The sequence below is a fragment of the Solanum dulcamara genome, chromosome 5, assembly GCF_947179165.1.
Source record: "Solanum dulcamara chromosome 5, daSolDulc1.2, whole genome shotgun sequence".
In the NCBI taxonomy this organism is placed as follows: Eukaryota; Viridiplantae; Streptophyta; class Magnoliopsida; order Solanales; family Solanaceae; genus Solanum; species Solanum dulcamara.
The window spans coordinates 30,421,902-30,444,391 of NC_077241.1; the positions used below are offsets into that span (position 1 = coordinate 30,421,902).

Sequence of the window (22,490 nt, forward strand, 5' to 3'; positions counted from 1 at the left end):
AGGAACTTTGGAGTGAAAAAGTACGGCCTACAAGTTTCAAGAAATTATTTGTATATTCGTTCAACTACACAGGAACTTTGGAGTGAAAAAGTAGAGCCTACAAGTTTCAAGAAAGTATTTGTATATTCGTTCAACTACACCATTTTGTTGATGTGTAGTCACACATCTAGTTTGGTGAGTGACCCCTTTTGAAGTATAATAGGCGGTGGCAGCAGTGCTACAACCTAATTCTAGGGCATTGTCAGATCGACCTACTTTTACGGCCACATCAAATTATTTTTCAACCATAGAGATAACATATTTAAGCATAGTGAAAGCATTACCTTTGTTTCTCAAGAGATCGGTCCAAGTACCCCTGCTAAAGTCAACAACAATAGTGTAAAAATACTTGAAACCATCATGAGTGACTATTTGTAAGGACCCCAAGTATAAACATGAATTAGTTCAAAAATTTTAGTAGAAGTAGTGCTAGTAGGAAATGGTAATTTGTGTTGCCTTGCCATTGGACAAATAGAACAGAGGACAGAAGTGGGATGTAATGCTTCACTAGGTAAAACTGAAATGCGCTTCATACTAAAAGGGTGCATATGCCCAAGTCCTTTATGCCAAAGATTGTGAAAAGAACTAACAATACTAGACAAAAAAGTAGTAATAGATTGATTAAGAGGTCTATGCACTGAAGTAGTACTAGACTGATTACAAATGTTCATAGAAGCAGATGCGACTTTATTATTCATAGGAGTTGATGAGACACTATTATTTTGTGAAGGTGCAGCAGCAGGGTGGAAAGATTGAAGAAGATATAGTCCATTCTTCACCCTACCAAGAGCCAGAGGCCTCTTCAAGGAAAGGCCCTGCAAGACACAAGAATAAGCAGAGAAGGTAAGTGTACTACACTGCAAGTACATCTTTTATACAGAGAGCAAGTTAAATTTGAAACTAGGGACAAAAAGAACTTTGTTTAAAGTCGATTCTAGATGGATAGTCACATATCTTGCATGTGTGACTTGGATCCTATATGAATAAGGTAGGTTGACATAGATACGTTGTGGTAAGGGCTGAGTGTTGGATAAAATGGATTCATCAAATGTCATATGTTCAGATGCTCCAGAATCAAGGATCCAAAAATGAGTTTTAGAGAATGTAGGAGTAGGGAAGAGAATTAAGGAATTCATACCAAGGAACTAATACCAGGACAGTTGGCTATCACATTTGGCTCAGAACTAGAATCACCTTGTTGATCAATTTTAATTTCTTGTAGTATCTGCATCAGTTGACCAATTTGATTGTCCATACCTTTTCTCATGTTATTTCCATAAATCGATTGCAAAATTCGAGTGAATAACACTGGATCTTATCTCATTGGTCAAAGAATTCAACATCCACAAACACCATGTCATTGCATCACACCCAAAGATTGAAGTGCTCAGTATTCTCCTTTGGCTTCGACAGGGAACCATCAATGAAATCGAGTTTATTCTTCGCTGATAAAGAGATTTACATATATTTCCTCCAGGACCCATATTCGAAACCAGAAAAATCAATGTCAGAATTGGGAAATCCGAAGCATGAATATAGTATGGATGAAGGTGATCTATCTTCGCCATTGCAGGAAAGAGAAGTCGAGATTAGATCAACAAGATGAGATCGAGAATAAGAGAAAACTCAAATCTGAGAAACTTCTAAAAGAGCAAAGATCTTATACCATCTGAAAAATCTAGAGAGAACAAATGTAATTTTGAAAGAGAGAATACTCATTCCTTTCTTCATTCAGAATTTCTGTATCTCGTCATATAAACACACTACAACTAGAGCTTATTATTAACCGCCTCGGACTAATTACAGTTGTACAAGAGAATATCTGTGATGCTTCTTTAGTTCCAACATCCATATTGATATACAAATATTGTAACACAATTATTGCTTATTAAGTAGTATATAAGCATTTTCAGTAGGGAAACACACAAGAAAATGCAAGTGCAATCAGAGGCTTTTTCCAAATTTGGAGATTCAATGAAAAGAATGTACGTAGGGAGATAAATTATGATTACAAACGAAATTAGAGACCCGGCATCAATCAGTAAGCTTTTGAAGTGCCAAATGTATAGTGCTGAGTACGGAGGCATAAAATGACAACACACAGACAAACTTCCTGAGGTTGGCTTCTTTGCAGTATGGTCTATGGAATACGATTTGTGAGTCGGTATTCTCATCATCTCCCATGTTAGCTAGCCATTGCTAATGTCACCACTAGCAAATAATATTCTCTCTTTAGTATGGTGAGTTCATCCATAAAGCATTGCCAGTGGGAAACAAAGGTAACATACGGTACAACAGTCAAGATTTTATGCTTTGGGAAAACAAATTGAGGTTGTCTCGACCTGATTTACAGTGAAAAAAGGGAATAGATGAAGATCGCACACACAAACACTTTACCATACTCCTATTCTTGGAGAAATGTAAGAAAAGACTAAAATTCAAACATAGTATAAACATAGTATAATGTGTCTGGGTTTTTAGATTACCAAGAATTTACCCTGCAATCCAAGGTAGAGTTGTTAATCAACGGATTTTGGATTCATCCGACTCCACTAGATGTTTTTTCACAAAGATATCAATACAGAATAACGCAGAACCACAATAATGTCACTAAAAGTGTAAACTCAAATATAAAGTTGGAGTTATTTACAACCATGATAACTCAGCGGAAGGCATAAATTTTATGTTTATGTTTAACTTGAAAAGGTCTGGGAATGAGCTCAGGAGTAAAACAATTGAGAACTACAAAGCCTCACCAAAATGAACTCTACTAGTACTATAAATTTACAGGATGGTTTGCTAGTCTTATACATTGTATAATCATGTACAGCTGCTTTTAATTTGACCTCTTCTGGAATTCCACAACACCAAAATAAGAGCAAGCAAGAAGGGATGGGAAGAAACTGTACACAGGATGCAGAAAAAAAAAAGAAGGGGGGGGGGGGGGGAGAGCATCACATCATGAAGTTTTTTTTGATAAAAGTAATAATAAATCCTTCTACTTATTGAAGGACAATGCATGCCTGTCAAGTGACAACAAGAGGAGCAGCATAATTTTATGGCCGAAACGTTTCATCAGATGTATGTATCATGGCTAACTTTTCATCTTATGAACCTTGATCCTGCTTGCCATTTGATTCAGCTGTTGTCACAACAGGAGGTTTTGCTAGACCAGATTGCGTTGGAGGAGCTGTCAGTGCATACGTCAATCTGGATGAAGAATTTTCAACCAAACCAGCAACTCCTGCAGCTGCAGATTGGGCATTTGAAGGGAGGAATAGATCATGTCTCTGATCTTTATAAGCAGTCCAAACCTGCATGTTAAAGTTTGATCACAAACTTGGCTTCATTAGATCCAACTTACAACAATGTCTTAACACTTCTTATAATAGAAATAGTTGGTCCGGACTACATACAACTCAGGTGAAGTGCACAAACAGCCATTTTTAACACCACTGCTTAAATTTAAGCCGTTTTTAAAGAAGTATTTACAAAATGGCTCAACGTTTTGTTAGTAAATTATATGTGAACAAAGTTATCCCTCCAAACAATACCTCTGCTTTTCTTCTTACTCTCTTCTTCAGCTACCTGCTTCTAATAAATATCTAAACCTAGGATAAATGATTTATTTCTTCAACTGATTCAAATTCTCCAAAGAAAAGACTTCACTCTGTATTTTTTCTTCTTTGCTTTGAGCATTTCTTTTCTTTATATCAAACAATTATATACATACAAGAACCTTTTACACAATCTTCGTATTATATTATCAGTAAAAAGAAATAAAATAAGAGACTTTTGGACGTGGTTGAACTCATGAGCAAATGACTAAGGTATATGGATAATACCTGAGTAGAAGTTGAAGGAAATAAAGTTCTGAAATTTACACCACCACATGCAAACTTCAGGATATGGTTTGCATTGTCACAAATGAACTTCAGGACACAAATGTCCTGAAACATAGTTAACTTCTGGAAAAAATTTGCATTTTCACGAGTTAACTTTAGGACACTGTCCTGAAGTTTGGACTGTAACATGTCAACCTTAGGCTTAGGATACTCAGTTCAAACTGTTGGATACTTTTACAAAAGGAAAAAGAGTAGATTGCCAGGATTACAAAGGTCTCAACTGATCTCATGTCTTAACCTTCTTTATAGTATCCTTAAGTTTGAACTGTGGAATTTGCACTGCAGGACATATTGTCCTGAATTTTGAATCATGAATTTAAAACTTCAAGAAACAATGTCTTGAATGTTGAACCATGAGTTTGAACTTCATGACATCATGTCCTAAATTTTGAGCCATGAATTTCAACTTTAGGACATTATTTCCTGAATTTTGAGCTGTGAAATTCTAACTTCAGGACACAATTATTATTATTTTTGATAACCGTGGTGTCCACGCACCTCGACCTTCAGGACACAATTTTGAATCTTCGAATTCTAATTTCAGGACTGCAATATTCATTATTATGCGAATTACCATAAATTATGACAATATTATTTCAAATTCGACATTATCTCTGTAGCCCCGAACCCAGATGGGCAGGTGTGAATGAAAATGCAACTGTCTTTTGCAATCCAGACGGGGAAAAGGTAATATGGAAAAAATGGTTCTGGAGTAGTGATGAGTTTTGCTAGAGAAAATGATCAGTGGATTTGGGTTGCTTAGGTGTGTTTATATAGAGAATGTGTCAAAGAAAACGAGTGTGTGTGTGTGTAGTGTGAGGGGTGGATAGATGGAAAAAAAGATAAGGAACGATGGATTTTTGTTGTGAAAAGGGCAAAACGGTCTTCAATATTCATTGCAAGTAAAAAATTGATTATTTTTGGTCAACAGTAAAAACATGGGCTAAACACTAAATTATAAGCCAAAAACTGGCTCCCCACACTATTTCCACATGACTCAATCTCCGGCTCAACAAGGAGAGGGATAATGTAAGACCCTGTAAATGCGAAGCTTGAAAATATCGAAATCCAGACCAAAACCGGAGTGTGGGAACACCCAAGGATTTTAAAGTCAAAAAGTAATTAAATGGACTAGGATGGGCATGGAAGTACTTTGGACAACGGATAAAAGCACGAAACGATTTAAGACTTTAAAGTACGGCAACGACAACTAGAAGTAATGTTTTTGCATGTAAAAGGAGGCTACGGACTAGTACCATATCACATGGTCATGACAATAGGTGAAGAAGGTGTGTTGGAATGATTTAAGGTCTAAGGAAAGCTCTAGCACAATGTTGGGTTGGAAGCTATGCCACAGACTAATATTTCAAATGACCTCATACAAGGTCCAAGTTCAAACAAGCTTATACCTCCCAGAATATAAAGTGTTATGTGGTGAATTACCTATCAAATTAAAGGTCTTTGAGTCTAGTTTCCAACCGTTTTCCATTTGGAACTTCCTATAAGGAGTTATGATCATTTCAGGGGAACGTAACAAAACAGCCAACTGAGTCCGAGCCAACCGTGGCCAACGGTTCCAATCATTCCAAAATGCCCCTGATTGTTCCCAAAGGGCCCCCCACCGTGACCAAGTCCAGCATGTTGAATTTGGGGCCCAAGGACAAGCCCTAACCATAGCCATAGGTTGCCCCCACGGTTGACCCCTAGCCCCTATTTTTACGGTTGTGAAGAGAGACAAAGGGCATATGTTTTGGCCACGTCATTAAGGTTGTCTCCCCTCTCTCTACACCTCCAACTCCTCCCACATTTAAGGTAAGAATTCCTCATTACTTTGGTGTTGAAACCTATCATTCCAATACTAGAATTAACACCTCCTATGGCTAGAACCCATAGTTTTTTTAAAAAAATTCCTCAAGTGAAGGATTTGGCTAGGATTTCTTTCTAGAGGTAAGTCTACACCCCTAATCTCACATACATGACTAATTAATAATATTATGATTAATATTTACGTGTTGAGACTTATGTGATGGTGATTGGAAACCATAAGTTCTTGGATTGAATTGATGAATGTTGTAGACATTGGGGGAGTGATTAAATAGTGGATATGGTTGGGAGTTAATTATTGGACATGTATGTGTTTAAAGAAGAAGTTAAGTACCTAAGCATGATTCTAGGGTCATCATGGGCATATAGAAGGGTAGTTGGATGAAAGAAACACCATTGATGAGGGCGGTGGGGAATGATGCACACTAGGTGCTTGATGAAATACATAAATGACTCAAAACTAGTGTTATCAAAGGCGCGCTTAAGCACTGAAGTGAGGCTCAAAACGACCAATTGATATTTCACTTTATTGTAATTATTTTTCAATTTCTTTATTAGTATATTTGTCATTCACGCTTATAAATTGTTAGTCTTGGACTAAACATATATGTTTGTATTTTTTCTCCCTTGGCGCCTTTTTCATTAAAGCCCACACTTTATTTTGCACTTGCACTTAAAGCCCCAACGAACCTTAGATCTTCTTTGCGCTTCTTGCTTTTGATAACACTGCTCAAAACATTGATTCTCTTCCTAAAATTGACCCAAATGGTTTACTGTGTTGTAGAGTTGGTTAGGCATTGTAGTAACGAACAAAATTGAGATATGTTGTCTAAACTCTTTTCCATAGGGTCGTTTGCCATCACATAAATTTCACGCCTTCCAAATGTGTTTACATATCTATATAGCTTTCCAAATAATGGTGTATAATTGTGGTTGATAAGAGGCCATATGTTATACATTGAATTACTTTACCTAAATGTAAAGAATTGAGTTTTTTTGCCTGACATCATGATTATGACCATTTCAATGCATCAAATGTCCATGATTTATTCGATTGAGTTTTCCAAAGTATTTCAACATATTTTTATGACATTCTTTACCGACAATGCTAGATTCTTTCGAATTGAAAAGTATATTATGGGCCAATGAGACAAATGAAATGATTTCATTCATAGGTTATGAAAAGGGTCAAAGTTGTCAAATGGGAATTAATATATAGTTAGTTTAAAGGGTGTTTTGTCCTAATGTCAAATGCCAGAAACTATGGATGCTGATGTAGGACAAGGATCGTTCTGTTGGTTCGGGCAATTCATTACATTCCTTTAATCAATTATGTATTGCACATATTGCTAGCAAAATATGACATGTCGAGCCATACAGACAATATGGTAAGATGGCTTGGCAGATTGGGCCAAGTTCAGACTCCATGTTACACACATGGTGGTTTTCAGTAACAAAATTAAGACCCACCAAAAAAGTTATATGTATGCTCAAACCTTAAGTTATGATGTTTTTTAGAAATGAATCTATTTATGATTTTTAAATGGCATATTATTTTTTTGCATGTAATGTTTCTTCTACTGTCTTGTCCCATTCGATGTGAATGACAAGCAAATACTACTCCACATGTACTCACGTCCCTTTTTGTCGTGGCGCTGCATCATTTTTATGATGCAGGTACTGATTCTCAGAGCAACATAGATTCCTCTACGTTCCTCCCTCGTCCAATCTTTTGGTGAGCCCTATTACAACTTGAGGCATTCTTTTTATGTATTTAGAATATGCAATTATTTTTGGTATAGTCGAGGTCTTGTCACCGATATTTCTCTCATGTACAGTCATAACAACGACATACCCAGCGTAATTCCACGAGTGGGTCTGAAAAGGATTGGGTAAACGCATATCTTATTGGGAGGTAGAGAGGTTATTTCCAATAGATCCTCATGTACTGTCATAGATGTTCCATAAACACACTGGGTAGTGTATGCCATGGTGTTTTCATCGATGTCTCATTTTGCAAGAATATATTATTACTTTCAACATCTATGGACTATGGTATAACGAGATTTCAAAAGTAAAATGCCTTGTATTAGAAATGTATCCCTTGAATTGATTTCACTCATGCATGAATCATTTTCATAAGTTACTTAATGTCGGTTTGCTTGGTCAAAGTTAAGGCATCGGGTGCTGATCCGTCCCACCAAGGTTTGGGGCATGATAAAGTGGTATCAAAGCACTAGGTTTCACATGTCCTAGGGAGCCTATGGAACTATGTGTAGTAGAGTCCCTCTTATCAGTGTGTTGTCGAGCACATTTATATTTGGGAGGCTACACGAACATTTAAGAAGTTATCTATTCCTTCTACTCTAGAACATGTGATTGAGCTTAGACTTCAAGTAACAGTCAATTCCTATTGAATTTCGTCGTATCGAATGTGAAAGAAATGACGCAGAAATCTAAGGCTTAGATAATGACACCACCCTTATAGAAAAATCACGTAGTGTCAAATAGTAATGACTGAGACTCCAGAATGAAGTTGAATGCAGAATGAGGTGCATGTTGCCCATGAGGAAATAGTTTTGGGGTTGAATATGAAGACAAACATTAATGATGTATTTAATGAGAATGTGATGACAATATTATAAGGAGTCGTTTGGTGTGAGGTATAAGGAATAATAATCCCAGGATAAAATAAAGCATGTTTAAGTTGGAAGTATTAGGTAGTCATGAGATTATTTATCCCACCATTTATACCTTAGTGATGGGATTAATTATCCCATATACATGGTGGGATAACTTATCTTGGGGTTAATCCCAGGATAACTTATTCCCAACCAAATGATCCCTAAGGAAGATGTCAAGATTAGTTAAGAAAATATTTAGAAGATATGGTGAGGACATGTTGCAGGGTTATCTTTATGAAATGATAGTCAGGCTGTGTTGATGAATCTCAAGGAAAACAATTCGAGAAGGGTTCAATAATCCTGATGTGGGTAAGGGAGCTTACAACAACAACAACATACCCAATGTAGTCCCACAAAGTGAGTCTGGAGAGGGTAGAGTGTACGCATACCTTACCTCTACCTCAAGGTAGAGAGGTTGTTCCCAATAGACCCTTGGCTCAAGGAAAAAACAATAGTAACAAAAAAACCTAAATTACAGAAAAAGAAATAATGAAAGTACAAGAAACAATAGATAGTAACAGAATAATACTACAACAAAATAAGAAACGATAATCAAATAAAAAAAACTACAAGAGTACTACTACCACTACTAGTATGACAGGATAAGCTAAACAACACTCGACTACCCACTAACATTCTACCATGAGCCACGACCTCTATAATTTCCAATCTAAGTCATGTCCTTGGAAAGCTGGAGCTAGATCATGTCCTGTCTGATTACTTATCCCCAATTCTTTAGTCTAGCTCTACTTCTCTTGAAACCATCCATGGCCAACCTCTCACACCTCCGCACCAGGGCATCCGTGCACTTCCTCTTTATATGCCTGAACTATCTCAGTCTTGCCTCCCGTATTTATCCTCTATCAAAACCACTTCTGCCTTATCCCAAATAGCTTTATTTCTGAGCTTATCTCTCCTAATATGGCCACATATTCATTGCTTTAAGCGTAGAGCACAAATATAGTGTGGGCTTTAATGAAAAAAGGCACAAAGGGAGAAAAAGAATCAAATATATATGTTTAGTCCAAGACCAATAATTATAACATGAATGACAAATATATGACCAAAGAAATTGAAAAAAAAGGAATGATAAAGTGAAATATCAATTGTTTAGTGTCAATTCTTCAAAAGAGGCTCATTGGTAAGGAAAAGTTTGCCTCAAAACCTTGATGACCACACTAAAGCACACATAAAGCGAGGCGAAGCGCTAAACACGTTTTGAGCCTCGCATCAGGGCTTAAACGCGCTTAAAGTGCGCCTTTGACAACGTTGTGTATTGGGGAAAAGCGACCGTGCTAGATGAGATCCTAGTAGAATTTTGGCAGAGTGAAGTAGGGCAGGTGTGGAATGGTTGACTAGGTTATTTAATGTTGTTTTTACAAAGAGAAAAATGCTTGAGGAATGAAGGTGGAGTACGATGATCCCATTGTACAAGAACATAGGCGACATCCAGAATTGCAACAATTATAGGGGTATTAAGTTGCTGAACCATGAAGGTTTGGAAGAGGGTGGTGAAGATTAAAAAAAAGGTAATGGAGATTGTTAGAGTGAGTAAAAAGTCTCACATTGGTTGGGGAATAGGCTGATGGTCTGCTTATATGGACTTGGGCAATCCTCCTCTCATAAGCTAGCTTTTAGGGTTGAGTTAAACCTAAATAACAACAGCAACAACAACGACCCAGTGAAATCCCACAACGTGGGGTCTGGGGAGGGTAAAGTGTACGCAGACCTGACTCATACTAAGGTAGGACGGCTGTTTCCGAAAAACCCTCGGCTCAGTAAAATCAAAAAGAAGTCAGATAAGAATAAGAAGTTCAAAGCGATATGGAAAAACAAGTAATGAAAGCAACCCAGATAAAATAGAGCAATCAAAATACAGAAAGTAATGAAAGTAATAAATAATAACAGACATCAGACCACAGGGAATTATAGTGCGCTAATACGCCTACTAATAAGGAAGAATAACGAGACTATGAATTAGCCTTCTACCCTAATGTGGGTGCTCCACACTTTCCTATCTAGGTCATGTCCTCGGTAAGTTGTAACTACGCCATGTCCTGTCTAATCACCTCTCCCTAATATTTCTTCGGCCTACCCCTACCTCTTTTGAATCCATCCATGACTAACCTCTCACACCTCCGCACTGGGGCATCGAGTTAAGCCTAAATGCCATATTATAATATGATATCAGAGTCAGCTTCATCGCCGTTTGGGATTTCGTTCCATGCTTCCGTTGGGCCTGGGCGTGAAGGGTGGTGTTAGAGTAGGTAAAAAGAGCCACATTGGTTGGGAAATGGACTGACTGTCTACTTATATGGACTTGGACAATCCTCCCCTTATGAGCTAACTTTTGGGGTATAAGTTAGGCCCAAGACCTAACTTTATATGGTATCAGAGCCGGGTTCATACCCTCTCTTGGTTCACGCTCCAATTGGGCCTGGGGGTGTAAGAGTGGGTAAAGAATCCCACATTGATTGGAGAATGGACTAGTGGTCCGCTTATATGGACTTGGGCAATCGTTTCCTCATAAGCTAGCTTTTGGGGTTGAGCTAGGCCTAGGTGCTATATTATGACAGAGATGAGGGTGAGAAAGGACGTGTCTATTTTCAAAACAAGTTTGGGTTCATTCCAGGGCATTCAACTACCCATTCATCTTGTAAGGAGACTGATGAAACAGTATAGGGAGAAGAAGAGGGACTTACACATGGTGTTCATCAACCTAGAGAAGGCTTATGTCTAAGTCTCGAAGGAGGCTTTTATGGAATGCTTGGAGGCAAGAGATGCCCATGTGGTATACATAGGGCGATTAAGGACATGTACGATGGGCCAAAACCCGAGTAAGGACAGCGGGAGAAAACTCAAAACACTTCCCATTAGTGATAGGGTTGCACCAAAGATCAGCTCTAAGCCCGTTTTTGTTTGCCTTAGTGATGGATGAATTGACATGACACAACATATGCATGAGGTGCCATGATGTATGCTATTTGTAGATGACATAGTCTTGATCGACGAGACTCGAAGTAGGAGTCAACGCTATGCTGGAGTTTGGAGGCAAACCCTAGAGTCTAAAGGGTTCAGGTTGAGCGGCACCAAGGCAGAATACTTGGAGTGCAAGTTTAGTGATATGACATAGGAGGCTTGAGTGGAAGTGAGGCTCGATACCCAAGCCATTTAAAAGAGAGGAAGTTTCAAGTCTATTATCCAAGGTAACCGAGAGATTGACAAGGCTGTTACACATCGTATTGGTGTAGGTGGATGAAATGGAGGCTCGCTTCCAGAGTCTTGTGTGATAGGAAGGTACCACCAAAACTTAAAGGCAAGTTCTATACATAAGTAGTTAGACCGACATTGTTGTATGGAGTATAGTGTTGGACCCTCAAACATGGGAAGAAATCCACATTTAGCAAATGATTCTCACAAAGAATCGAGAATAGTAAATCAATTACTATAACAAGTCATATATGAGTTCATGCACAAAGCTTTGGGACATGTGTGCCTAATTTAGAAGCGGCTTAAGCAATTTGGTGTACGACATTGTGTAGTAGTTTGGTTTAGTAGAAAAAATATCCTGATGAGGGGGGTGGAGGGGTAGTGAGGTATGGAAAAGACTTGAGTACAAATGAATTGGACCCTATAAAACACTAAGGAAAGTTGAAGATGCTTTCAACAGTGAGGAAGAGGACTACTTTATAAAAATCAAGAACATGAGCAAACTGTTGCTTACATATACTGATACAAATTGGGCAGTGTCACCCTCAGACTGACTGTTTACCTCTGGATACTGCATTATAGTTGGGAAAGTATGGTGTTTGGAAAAGAAACAAAATGTAGTTGCAAGATCTAGTGCAGGGGTAGAATATCAGGGTATGGCAATAGCTACATATGAACTCATATGGATCAAACTTCGAAAAAATTGAAACTTGGAAAAATCAGCCAAATGGAACTTGTGCTTGATAATCAAGATGCATTTCACATTGCATCAAATTCAGTGTTTCTTTAGAGGACCTGTAAAGATATGGATCTTGAGCCTAACTCAACGCCAAAGGCTAGTTCAAAGGGAGGAGAATTGCTCAAGCCATATGAAGAGTCCAAGATTCCCTCATCCCACCGATGTGGGAATTAACAGGACCAAAACACATGGAAATTGATCGTCAAAAGTTCACGAGACATTGTCAAAAGTTCATTAGGTTCAAATGAACAATTTGCATATATATTCACAAGCCATTTGGCGGTTACAAAAACAAGTTATATATGTAACAAACTTATCACATGTGATTTGTATGCACCAACTTGAGAGTGAGTGTTAGAATCTTGTTATTGTAGTATAGGAACAATTACTTCCTGTAATTATGTTTTTTTTATCCTCTTTCCATTCTTAGAACATGTCAACTTAGCTATTTAACCCAATAGCTTGAGGGAATAATCAAGTAGTATTCTCTTTCAGTTTCTCTCCTTTCTCAGCATTCCCTTCATTTTTCTCTACATAAATAACTTGGTAAACCTCCATACCAGACTCGCTAAAATACTTTCAAGACTGTGAGTCAAAGATTTATTAGGTTTGCACAAGCATGTTCCAAACGATTCTAAATTCACCTTATACCAGCAAGTCAACTTATGTTCCTTTTCTCTAATTCTAGATAAATTCATTCTTTCTTTAACAAGTCCAGACGTAACATCCAGAGCTGAAGAATTGAGTTCAGTACATGGGGGAAAGCTTCAGAATTTTGAAAAAGTTGTGAACAATAACAAACTGGAATGACAAGCACAAACTGTTTGTGTTTGGACTTACATCGGAAGCATTTAGTATCTCACGAACTTTAGTACAATGGGCCCCTTCTGCGGCAAAAGCATGCAAAACCTGGATAAGTATTTTTAACAGTAGTTAGTAATGGATATCAAGAAATATACAACTGGCAAAAGACATGCAAAGAGCAGGGATGGTTGAACATGTCTTTACAGCAATAAGATACTTCAGAGAAACAACAGTTCAATTGCAAGTGCACAATCACACAAAGATAAAGTTCTCCAATAATGTGCAGTCAACAAGTCCATATGCAATAGAGCAGGGTTATAGGAAGATCTAGCTTAATCGCTTAACATGAGAAGCAATACGAGGCGACAAGATCTCACTTCAAGAAGTGCAGCAACCCTGCCCAATCTGAAAATGGTACAGCAGCATTTATTCGAACCAGCAACATTTACAGAGGGTGAACCTGTCTAATCTGTAAATGCTGCTGCACCATTTTTTCTTCAGCCACTTCTTCTTGTTGTTTTTCTGCTAAAAACTCCTCAAGCTGCTGCTGCTTTTTTTCTCAACAAAAGAATCCTCAAGCTGCTGAGGTATTCTTTTTATTCTTCTCTTGTTATTTTTTTTCTTTTTCTTCTTCTTCGTCTTTGTTTTAATCTTTTGTTGCTCCTAAGTTTTAACAGACTGCAATTGATATAGCTGCATTTTATTTCTTTCATAAAGTCGATGTTCAGTGGATTTTTTTCAATTAAAATAGCTGAAAACTTTAATTCTTTTGCTCTTCACAGATTGTAAATTGCATCACAAGATCAAAAGAAAGACCCAAGTTGGACATATGTACATGAAGTGAGTGAGACCGAGAAGATCTCAGTTAGATGTCTTTTTTGTAACAAGATTTCAAAAGGGGGAACTTATGATCAATAAATTCATGTCATTGGTAGTAATCCCAACGTCACAGCTTGTCCAAAATGCCTGCCACATGGGAAGGAAGACTTGAAAGAGTTCATGGATAGACATATTGAGTTAAAAACTCAAATGCAACATCAACAAGTGCACAATATTGATGACGAGGATGGTGAAGCTAATAAGTTGATGCTTCCTAATAAATGAAAAAGGGGGCCAAAAATGTCTTCAAGTTGTGGATCTACCAGTAAGACTAAAAATCCTATAGATTGTTATTGTCCACAAAATCCAGGATATGGGGCAGGGAAAAGTGGTAATCCCCAAAATGTTGCCAAGGAGATTGAAAGGATTGTGCAGTGACAACTTTTATAAGATGGAGTGTATGATTCAGGCCCCCCCTTCAATTGTGTCTATCAAACCAACACTTTTGGAGCCTTCATTGAGGCTGTAGGCCAGTTTGGTCCAAGAATGAAGCCCCCCCCCCCCCAATTTATCATGAAGTTAGAGGTACTTATAGCTAAAGAAGGGGAAGAGACCCAAAAAAAAAAAAAAGAATTGTGGACGAGCTGAAATATAAAGAGGTGGTCTGATCAACTTCACCAACTTTGCAAGTAGCAAGGAATGTTTTAAAACAGGAACTATAATTTTATAGACTTGATGTCCGTCAGGCTTGCACGCACCTCGACTAATTCCACGGGATACCTGCCACCTCCCACTAGCAATAGGTACCAAGTAGCTCTATCCATCAAGACATATGGGAAAAATCACCTAGTGCTTTTGTCTAAGGCAGGATTTGAACCTAAGACCTCATGGTGCTCAACCCACCTCATTGACCCCTAGGCCACACCCTTAGGTGCTAAACCAGGAACTGTTTTATGATAACAAAGTGAGGGATTTATTAGACGAAGAAGTGTGGAAGAAATTATATGATTGTATTGAGAAGTTGATCCCTAGTGCTTCTGAGTAAGATAAAATAACGAATCAAATTTAGTACTTACAAGAATGCTAAGGGCCTTTTTGGGCGTCCAATGGCTATTAGACAGAAAGATGAGGTCACCAGGTGGGAAAGTGCTTCTATGTTTCTTTATAGCTCTAACTTTTAAGTTATTTTTTTTTACTTATTGACTTTTGAATATTTTTTCTACACTTCTACTTCTACAGTTGAATGGTTGAAGGATTATGGTTCCTCCACTCCAGAGTTACAAAAATTTGCCGTCGCAGTTTGATATCTACCCTGTAGCTGATCAGGGATGTGAGCGAATTGGAGTGTGTTTGAACATGTAAGAAGAAAGATTTAGTATATTGATAACTAAATTCTATCACAATTGTATTTAGTATATTGATAACTAAATTCTATCGAAATTGTTCTAACTCCTGCTAATTACTTGCCACAACTTAATTGTAGTACCAAGAAGAGGAATAGACTTGCCCTAAAGAGCCCCAATGATCAAGTGTTCATTTATTACAATAGAATATTGAGGTGCCGTAACAATGCTCGCAATGTAATTGATCCAATTTGGTTGGATTATATTGGTGAGGCTAATGAATGGCTAATTGGAGTCCCTGAAAAATCATCAAGATGAAGAAATATTTGATGTGGATTCTAATTTCACTAGGGGTGATGTTGCGGAGGCACGTGGAGTTGGGGAGAGCGTTTATGGTTATAGAGGGAGTACTTCAAGTTAAAGCTCACATAGGAGGAGAAAAGCAGTAGTTATGAGTTTATCCTCAATTGATGAAAAAAAAGAGGAGAAATATAATGATGATGATGGAATTAGATATTTTGACAAACTTGTAGAAGAATGTTGATCTATTTATGTTTTAGATTTGATTTTAATTGCGCGAGGGTCTTTCGGAAACAACCTCTCTATCTCCATGAGGCAGTGGTAAGGTCTGCGTACATCTTACCCTCCCCAGACCCCACTTGTGGGATTTCACTGGGTATGTTGTTGTTTTGTTGTTTTGATTTTAATTGTCCTATGGAGAATTTTGTGTTGTCTATCTTTTAGTTTTTAAATTGAACATTTGCTTACATGTATTGTCTCTGGGCAAATTGTTTTTTTTAAAGAAAAATTGCACTGCACTTCGAGGAAGCAATTCTTCGTTTCATGCTTTAAGCAAAGAGGGGCCTTGTCGCTTCACGCTCTCAAAAACGCTGCAATAGTAAAAGTTTAAAGTCCTAAGAAAGGCTTTCAAAAAGGGTGTATTGACGTAAAAAATCTAATCATGCTTTAGAGTTGTATACAAGCAGCTCTAACTGAGCTTTGTTGGTTCAAACTTGCCTCATTAAACAAGCTCAAGTTAAAGTGTGAACTCTGCTAAGTCACGTGTCTATGAGGTCGAGCTTGAGCTCATTGAGAAATTAACTAATATCAAGCTAGGCTTGATTTGGGTTACACGTAGATGAATCAATATTTTTATACAAACAACACACATTACATGCAAATGGAAATGCCTACAAAGTAAAAATGATGCATAAAACACTAAATCAAACAAATAACTTATTTTCACAAAGTAATTAGCCCAAGTTAAATGTCCTATATACGAGCCATGCCAAGTTTTTCGGAGCTAAGCCCATTATTGATAATCAAGCTTGAAAGTTGTGAAATCAGCACAATTTTGCTTATTAAACAAACAAGCCGATTTTTGAGCGTTACTCAAATTGAGTCAAACTTTATTTGTGGACATATCAGGCAAAATATATAAAAACCTACCAACATTTGATCAAACTCATAAGCACAAATCAGATCATAACCAAAAAATGATAACTAGCACTGCTACAAAATAGAATATCATCACCACAAAGAAATTTACAATATTCAGAAGGGAGATATCACCCTCAAATGCAAGAACTTTATTTAGGAAAACCAACTAAGAATTTCATTCCACAGTGATCATATCATCAATTGACTTTTACAGGTTTACAAAGCATGAACCAAAAGGGACAGAATCTTAAAGGACAGGAAATTGCCTGTTATAAGATGACACAGGAAATACTCCCAGATACTTAAAACAAGAAAAAGTAGACTACAACAACAAACAACAACAAACCCAGTATAGTCCCACCATGTGGGGGCTGGGGAGGGTAGAGTGTACACAGACCTAACCCCCACCTTAAAAGGTAGGGCGACTGTTTCCGAAAGACCCTCGGCTTAAGAGAGAAGAACAAGGGAGGAGAAACAAGAAAAACAAGACATAGGTCAGTAGAGCCAGGCATATAGCAAACAATATAAAAATATGAATAATGAGAGCGATAAAGTCAGGGTAGGAAAGATCGGGGATAAAGGAGCATTAACTACTATAGATAAAATAGGATACCCAAAGTAAACTGGGCCAACTAATATAAGCAGTAATTCCATGCAAAAATCATATGTTAATAAACAAATGAGCGCGACTACGACTACTACGGAGAAAAGATAGGCCACCTAGCCCACTATCTTAGTCTGAGTCCTCCACAACCTCCTATCTAAGGTCATGTCCTCGGTGAGCTGCAACTGTGTCGTATTATGTCTAATCAACTCTTCCCAATACTTCTTCGGCCTCCCTTTGCCCCTCCTGAAATCGTCCATAGCCAACCTCTCACACCTCCGCACTGGAGCATCTATGTCTCTCCTCTTCACATGCCCAAACCATCTCAGTCTCGCTTCCCGCATCTTGTCCTCCACCGATGCCACTCCCACCTTCTCTCGGATATCTTCATTCCTAATTTTATCCATCTTAGTGTGCCCACACATCCACCGCAACATTCGCATTTTCGCGACTTTCATCTTCTGAACATGAAGTTTCTTGATTGGCCAACACTCCACCCCGTACAATAGAGTCGGTCTAACCACCACTTTGTAGAACTTGCCTTTGAGTTTTGGTGGCACTTTCTTGTCACACAGCACTCCGGAGGCGAGCCTCCATTTCATCCACCCTGCACCGATACGGTATGAAACATCGTCGTCGATATCCCCATCTTCCTGTATAATAGACCCAAGGTACTTGAAGCTTCTTTTCTCTTGAATGGCCTGGGTACCAAGCCTCACTTCCCCATCAGCTTCACGCGGCAGGCCACTGAACCTGCACTCCAAGTATTCTGTCTTGGTCCTACTCAATTTAAATCCTTTAGACTCCAACGTCTGTCTCTAGCCCTCCAGCTTGTCGTTACTCCGTTGTGAGTCTCGTCAATTAGGACTATGTCATCCGCGAACAACATACACCAAGGCACCTCACCTTGTATTTGTCTTGTCAATTGATCCATCACCAGGGCGAATAGAAACGGGCTAAGAGTCGATCCCTGGTGCAACCCCATCGTAACAGGAAAGTGCTCCGAGTCCCCTCCTACCGTCCTTACCCTGGTCTTAGCTCCATCATACATGTCTTTAATCGCTCTAATGTACGCCACACGTATACATTTCGCCTCCAAGCATCTCCATAGGACCTCTCTTGGAACTTTGTCATAGGCCTTTTCTAGGTCAATGAATATCATGTGTAAGTCCCTTTTTCGCTCCCTATACTGCTCCACCAATCTCCTTACAATATGAATGGCTTCTGTAAGAAAAAGTAGACTACAAATCATGCAAATCAAGTAACAGTAATAAGATACGCTGACCTCAACTGCAAGCACCCTGCCAATGGATGCTTCAGACTCATTCCACTGCATCTGGGAGTGAAGCCCATTTCTTCCTGCAGCCCTCCAATCAAGAAGGCCCGGGAGTACTTCAACAAGTCCAACCCTATTTAATAGAAACCAATTTGAGTGTAAGTAAGAGAAAGAGGGAGAAGGAAAGGTACAAAGAATATCCTTTTCAGACTGAATAAATTCGTTAATTTTGTTGGAAATCCAAAATAAAAAGAAACCCACGAAATTTCTAAGAGATAAATAGAGGATACTTTTAAAGTGCCAATCAAACCATAAAAGTACACACTAAGGATAATTTCTAAAAGATAAGCTGAGCATACTTTTTAAGTGCTAAGCAAACCATAAAAGTACCTAATAAGGTCAGTTCAGAGTTTGCTAATCTTGCATCCAACAGTGTGACCACTTAATAATTGGAGTGATTTGAAAGCCATGCGGTCTTAGTTTCACAGCAGAGGCAAACACACTAGGTGATTTTTAGAGCATAACTTGGGGATTTAAGGTGACAAACATTGGAGACCTAGGAAGAACATTGAGGTTACATTTTCAGACATCCTTTGATCATTATAACATGTTTGGATCATGAATCTAATACCAAAATCATGGGATTGTAGTAGGTCTCTTGCCTTGGGGATAAATTTGGGGAAAACGCTCAATTGACCATCAATTTTTTTTTTATGACAATGCAATTGACAACCAATTTCCAACTTATTTTGATCATGGATTCAGAATCCTAGAGTCATGGGCTTCGCAGGATTTATCAAATTCTGAGTCCGTTGATTGGATGGTGATTTTACCTGGTATTGAAAAATGAATCAAACCTCTGTATATGGGTAGTTTCTCTTCAAGATTCGCCATATATTTGGACTCCTCTAGGTGAGGACTACCCGTTGGACTGTTTACGCAGATTCGGTGCAGGTTGACCTTAAGTTGACCTGATCTACCAGACTTTAACTTCGACCGGGATCCCCAAAAATGGCTATTCTGAGGTTTTGATCACTCTGACCATGATTTTGAATAGATGGAAACCATTGGAGATTGTTTAGATCAGTTTGAGCATTTCAAGTGAAGTAAGGATTCGCGTTTTCGAGGCAAGTTAGACTTAGATTCTAAGTTTGCTTGCTTTTCCTGTATAGCATGTTATATGTGTTGCTTGTATGCATTTAAACCATCTAGTTCATGTGAGGCAAGCATGAGCTAAATCGGACAGTTTTGAAGTATCTAGAGTTGACCGTGAGGGTCCTAGGGTGAGTTATCACACAATTTGAATCTCTTAGCAGATTCAGTATTATTACATGATATTGCTTAGATGTTTCACATGATTTATTGTTCTTTTCGTTTAAGTTTATTGAATCTTCCCATGATATTGTTTAACTTGTCTTGTCATTCATTCAATTCACAGAAGTTATGTTGCATCTTTCCGTGATAATTGATTAGTTTTTAGCATGCCTTATCATTATGTCAGTAGATCATACATTGCCTGAGCATGATGATATCCTCAGCCAGTAATAGTGCAAAATTACCGAGACCCCGGCAAGATCCATAGTCTATAGACTTATCAGTTTCAAAAAATTTTACAGAGCCAGGCAAGATACGTAGTCCATAGACTGCGATAAGTCAGTAACCTTCAGGAATTCTCTGTTCTTCTTTCTTCTACTTCTTTCTTTTCTTTCTTCTTTCTTCTACTTCTTTCTTTTCTCTCTCTCTCTCTATGAAAATAATTAATTTTTGGGCCATTTTACCCCGGTTCCGAAACCTATCAATATGGGTTTCATTAGACTCCTTGTATGTTTCATTGCTGATAGTGGTTTGTTGTTTCGGTCGTTGAATTCGAGAGTTGCTTGTCCGGTGGAGATGTTCGTGTGCGATTTCGGCAATTGAGGTAGGTTTGGTTATCCCTCTTTGAGACTGAGATGGGGTAATTAGTTATTCATATGTTATAGACTTTGGAATGGGATTGTAGTATGAGTTGAGAATGTTATATATATTGTGATGCCCGTGTGGGGGCTTATTTATTAATGTGTTGCCGTGGGGGGGCCTATTTGTATTACATAGCCCGTGTGGGGACCTTATTTGTTATCTTATTTGCTTTGAGAGCATGTGATTCATGATTTGCCTGTGAAAGAGGCTTGATGATATTATTTGACTTGTGATGCCCGCTTGAGGAGTTGAGTTGGGGTTTTGAGCATGCCTGAGTATTGAAATATTGTTGAGAAAGGGATGAACACTTACATTGAAATATTTTCTTCTTATTGCTATTTATTGAAGGTGAGTATCATGTATAGGTTAAGTTTTGAGAACTTTGAACCTTGTACTACATGTTGAGTTGAATATTGCTTCCATGCTATATGAGTTTTAATGAATTCATCCTCATTCATCATATCATGAAACTTGGGAAGTTAAGAAATATGGAAATTCTTTTTGAGAAAGAAAATGAAACACCTTAAACCTTTGTATCTTGAGACCCTGACTGAGGCAATTTTACGGCAGGGTAGTGAATACATTGTGATCCCTTGACCACGAGGAGGTGGCAAGGATAGTGAAATATTGTGATTGAGGTATATGGTCTGCGAGACCCCCATGAGTCCTTGGTAGCACAGCTCAGCAGGTGTATACGACAGGTTGTGCGATAGTCTTGATTCCACCGTACCACCACATCATTGCATCGATATCTGTACTATTTGACTTATCTGGTTAATTGTGATAATGAGTTGATATTATGGGTTTCCTTTACTCACGCCATTATATATAAACTGGTGGCACCGATGCCGAAGTGGGACTTTTCTGTATGCAGGTGGAAGCGTTCCTTGGTTTATTTCATAGGTTTGATTAATTCCTTATAATCAGTCAGCTAAAACCTATTGAATACATGTAGATTGTACTCACCCCTACTTCTGTGTCCCTTTTTGATGCAGTTACTAGCCAGGGTACCTCAAGTGACAGCTGACATTCTCGCAGATTGTGTATTCTCAGATTAGAGGTGAGGTCCCGAGATTCGGATTGTCACTAGTTTATTTGTATTTCTCTGTCTTTTATATTATTCAGACACTTATATTGTATCTTCAAACTCAAACCTTGTATTAGATGCTCTTTATACTTATGACACCAGATTTTGGGATAATTTCATTGTTGTCTGTTTATTGTGTTTAACATTGGCCTGACTTTCCTTTTGGGAGTCTCGTATGGTTTTATTTTTTTAGGCTTACCCATCGGGATGGGATTTGGGATGTGTGCCATCATGACCTTGATTTTTTGGGTCGTAACAGTAAGGGAGAAAATTGATGTGTTGAGAAGGAATTTCATATGGCAAGGCAACAAAGAGAATCAAGCTATCCACTTAGCAAAATGGAAACCCTTTATTACAAGCAAGGAGAGACGGGGTTTCAGGCATTCAAAATCTGAAGGCTCAAAACATCAGTCTATTACTATAGTGATTATGGAGATATAATCTGGAGGAAACTGCTCTATGGAGAAGGGTAATCAGAAGCAAGATGAGATGTGGTGTTCAAAGAGTGTCAGTTGTCCTTATGGGATTGGAGTATGGAAGTCTATCAGAACACATTCGGGAGTTATTGCAGCCAATTCCAATATCAAAGTGGGAAATGGTAGAAAAACTTTGTTCTGGAATGATAATTGGCTAGGCCATTGTACTCTAAAAGATTTATTCCCAGTCCTTAACAACATTGCTTCCCAGCCTGAAGTAAGATTAGATGCAATCTGGGATCTTCAAGGGTGGAATATTACTTTTAGAAGGGCTCTAAATGACT

General features: G+C 38.2%; 1 protein-coding gene across 4 annotated transcripts in view; it reads right to left on the reverse strand.

Annotated features, from left to right (window-relative positions):
- Nucleotides 1-2,625: 2,625 nt before the first annotated feature.
- Nucleotides 2,626-22,490, reverse strand: part of LOC129889116 (dnaJ homolog subfamily C GRV2-like) — a 43,352-nt gene continuing 23,487 nt past the window's right edge. For all 4 annotated transcript variants that reach the window (XM_055964276.1, XM_055964275.1, XM_055964278.1 and 1 more), the window contains 2 exons: nucleotides 13,242-13,310; nucleotides 2,626-3,353 (listed from right to left, as the gene is read on the reverse strand). In XM_055964276.1, coding sequence (XP_055820251.1) covers nucleotides 3,147-3,353; nucleotides 13,242-13,310 — 276 coding nt within the window. In that variant the 3' untranslated portion in view covers nucleotides 2,626-3,146. The remainder of the gene's footprint in view (nucleotides 3,354-13,241; nucleotides 13,311-22,490) is intronic.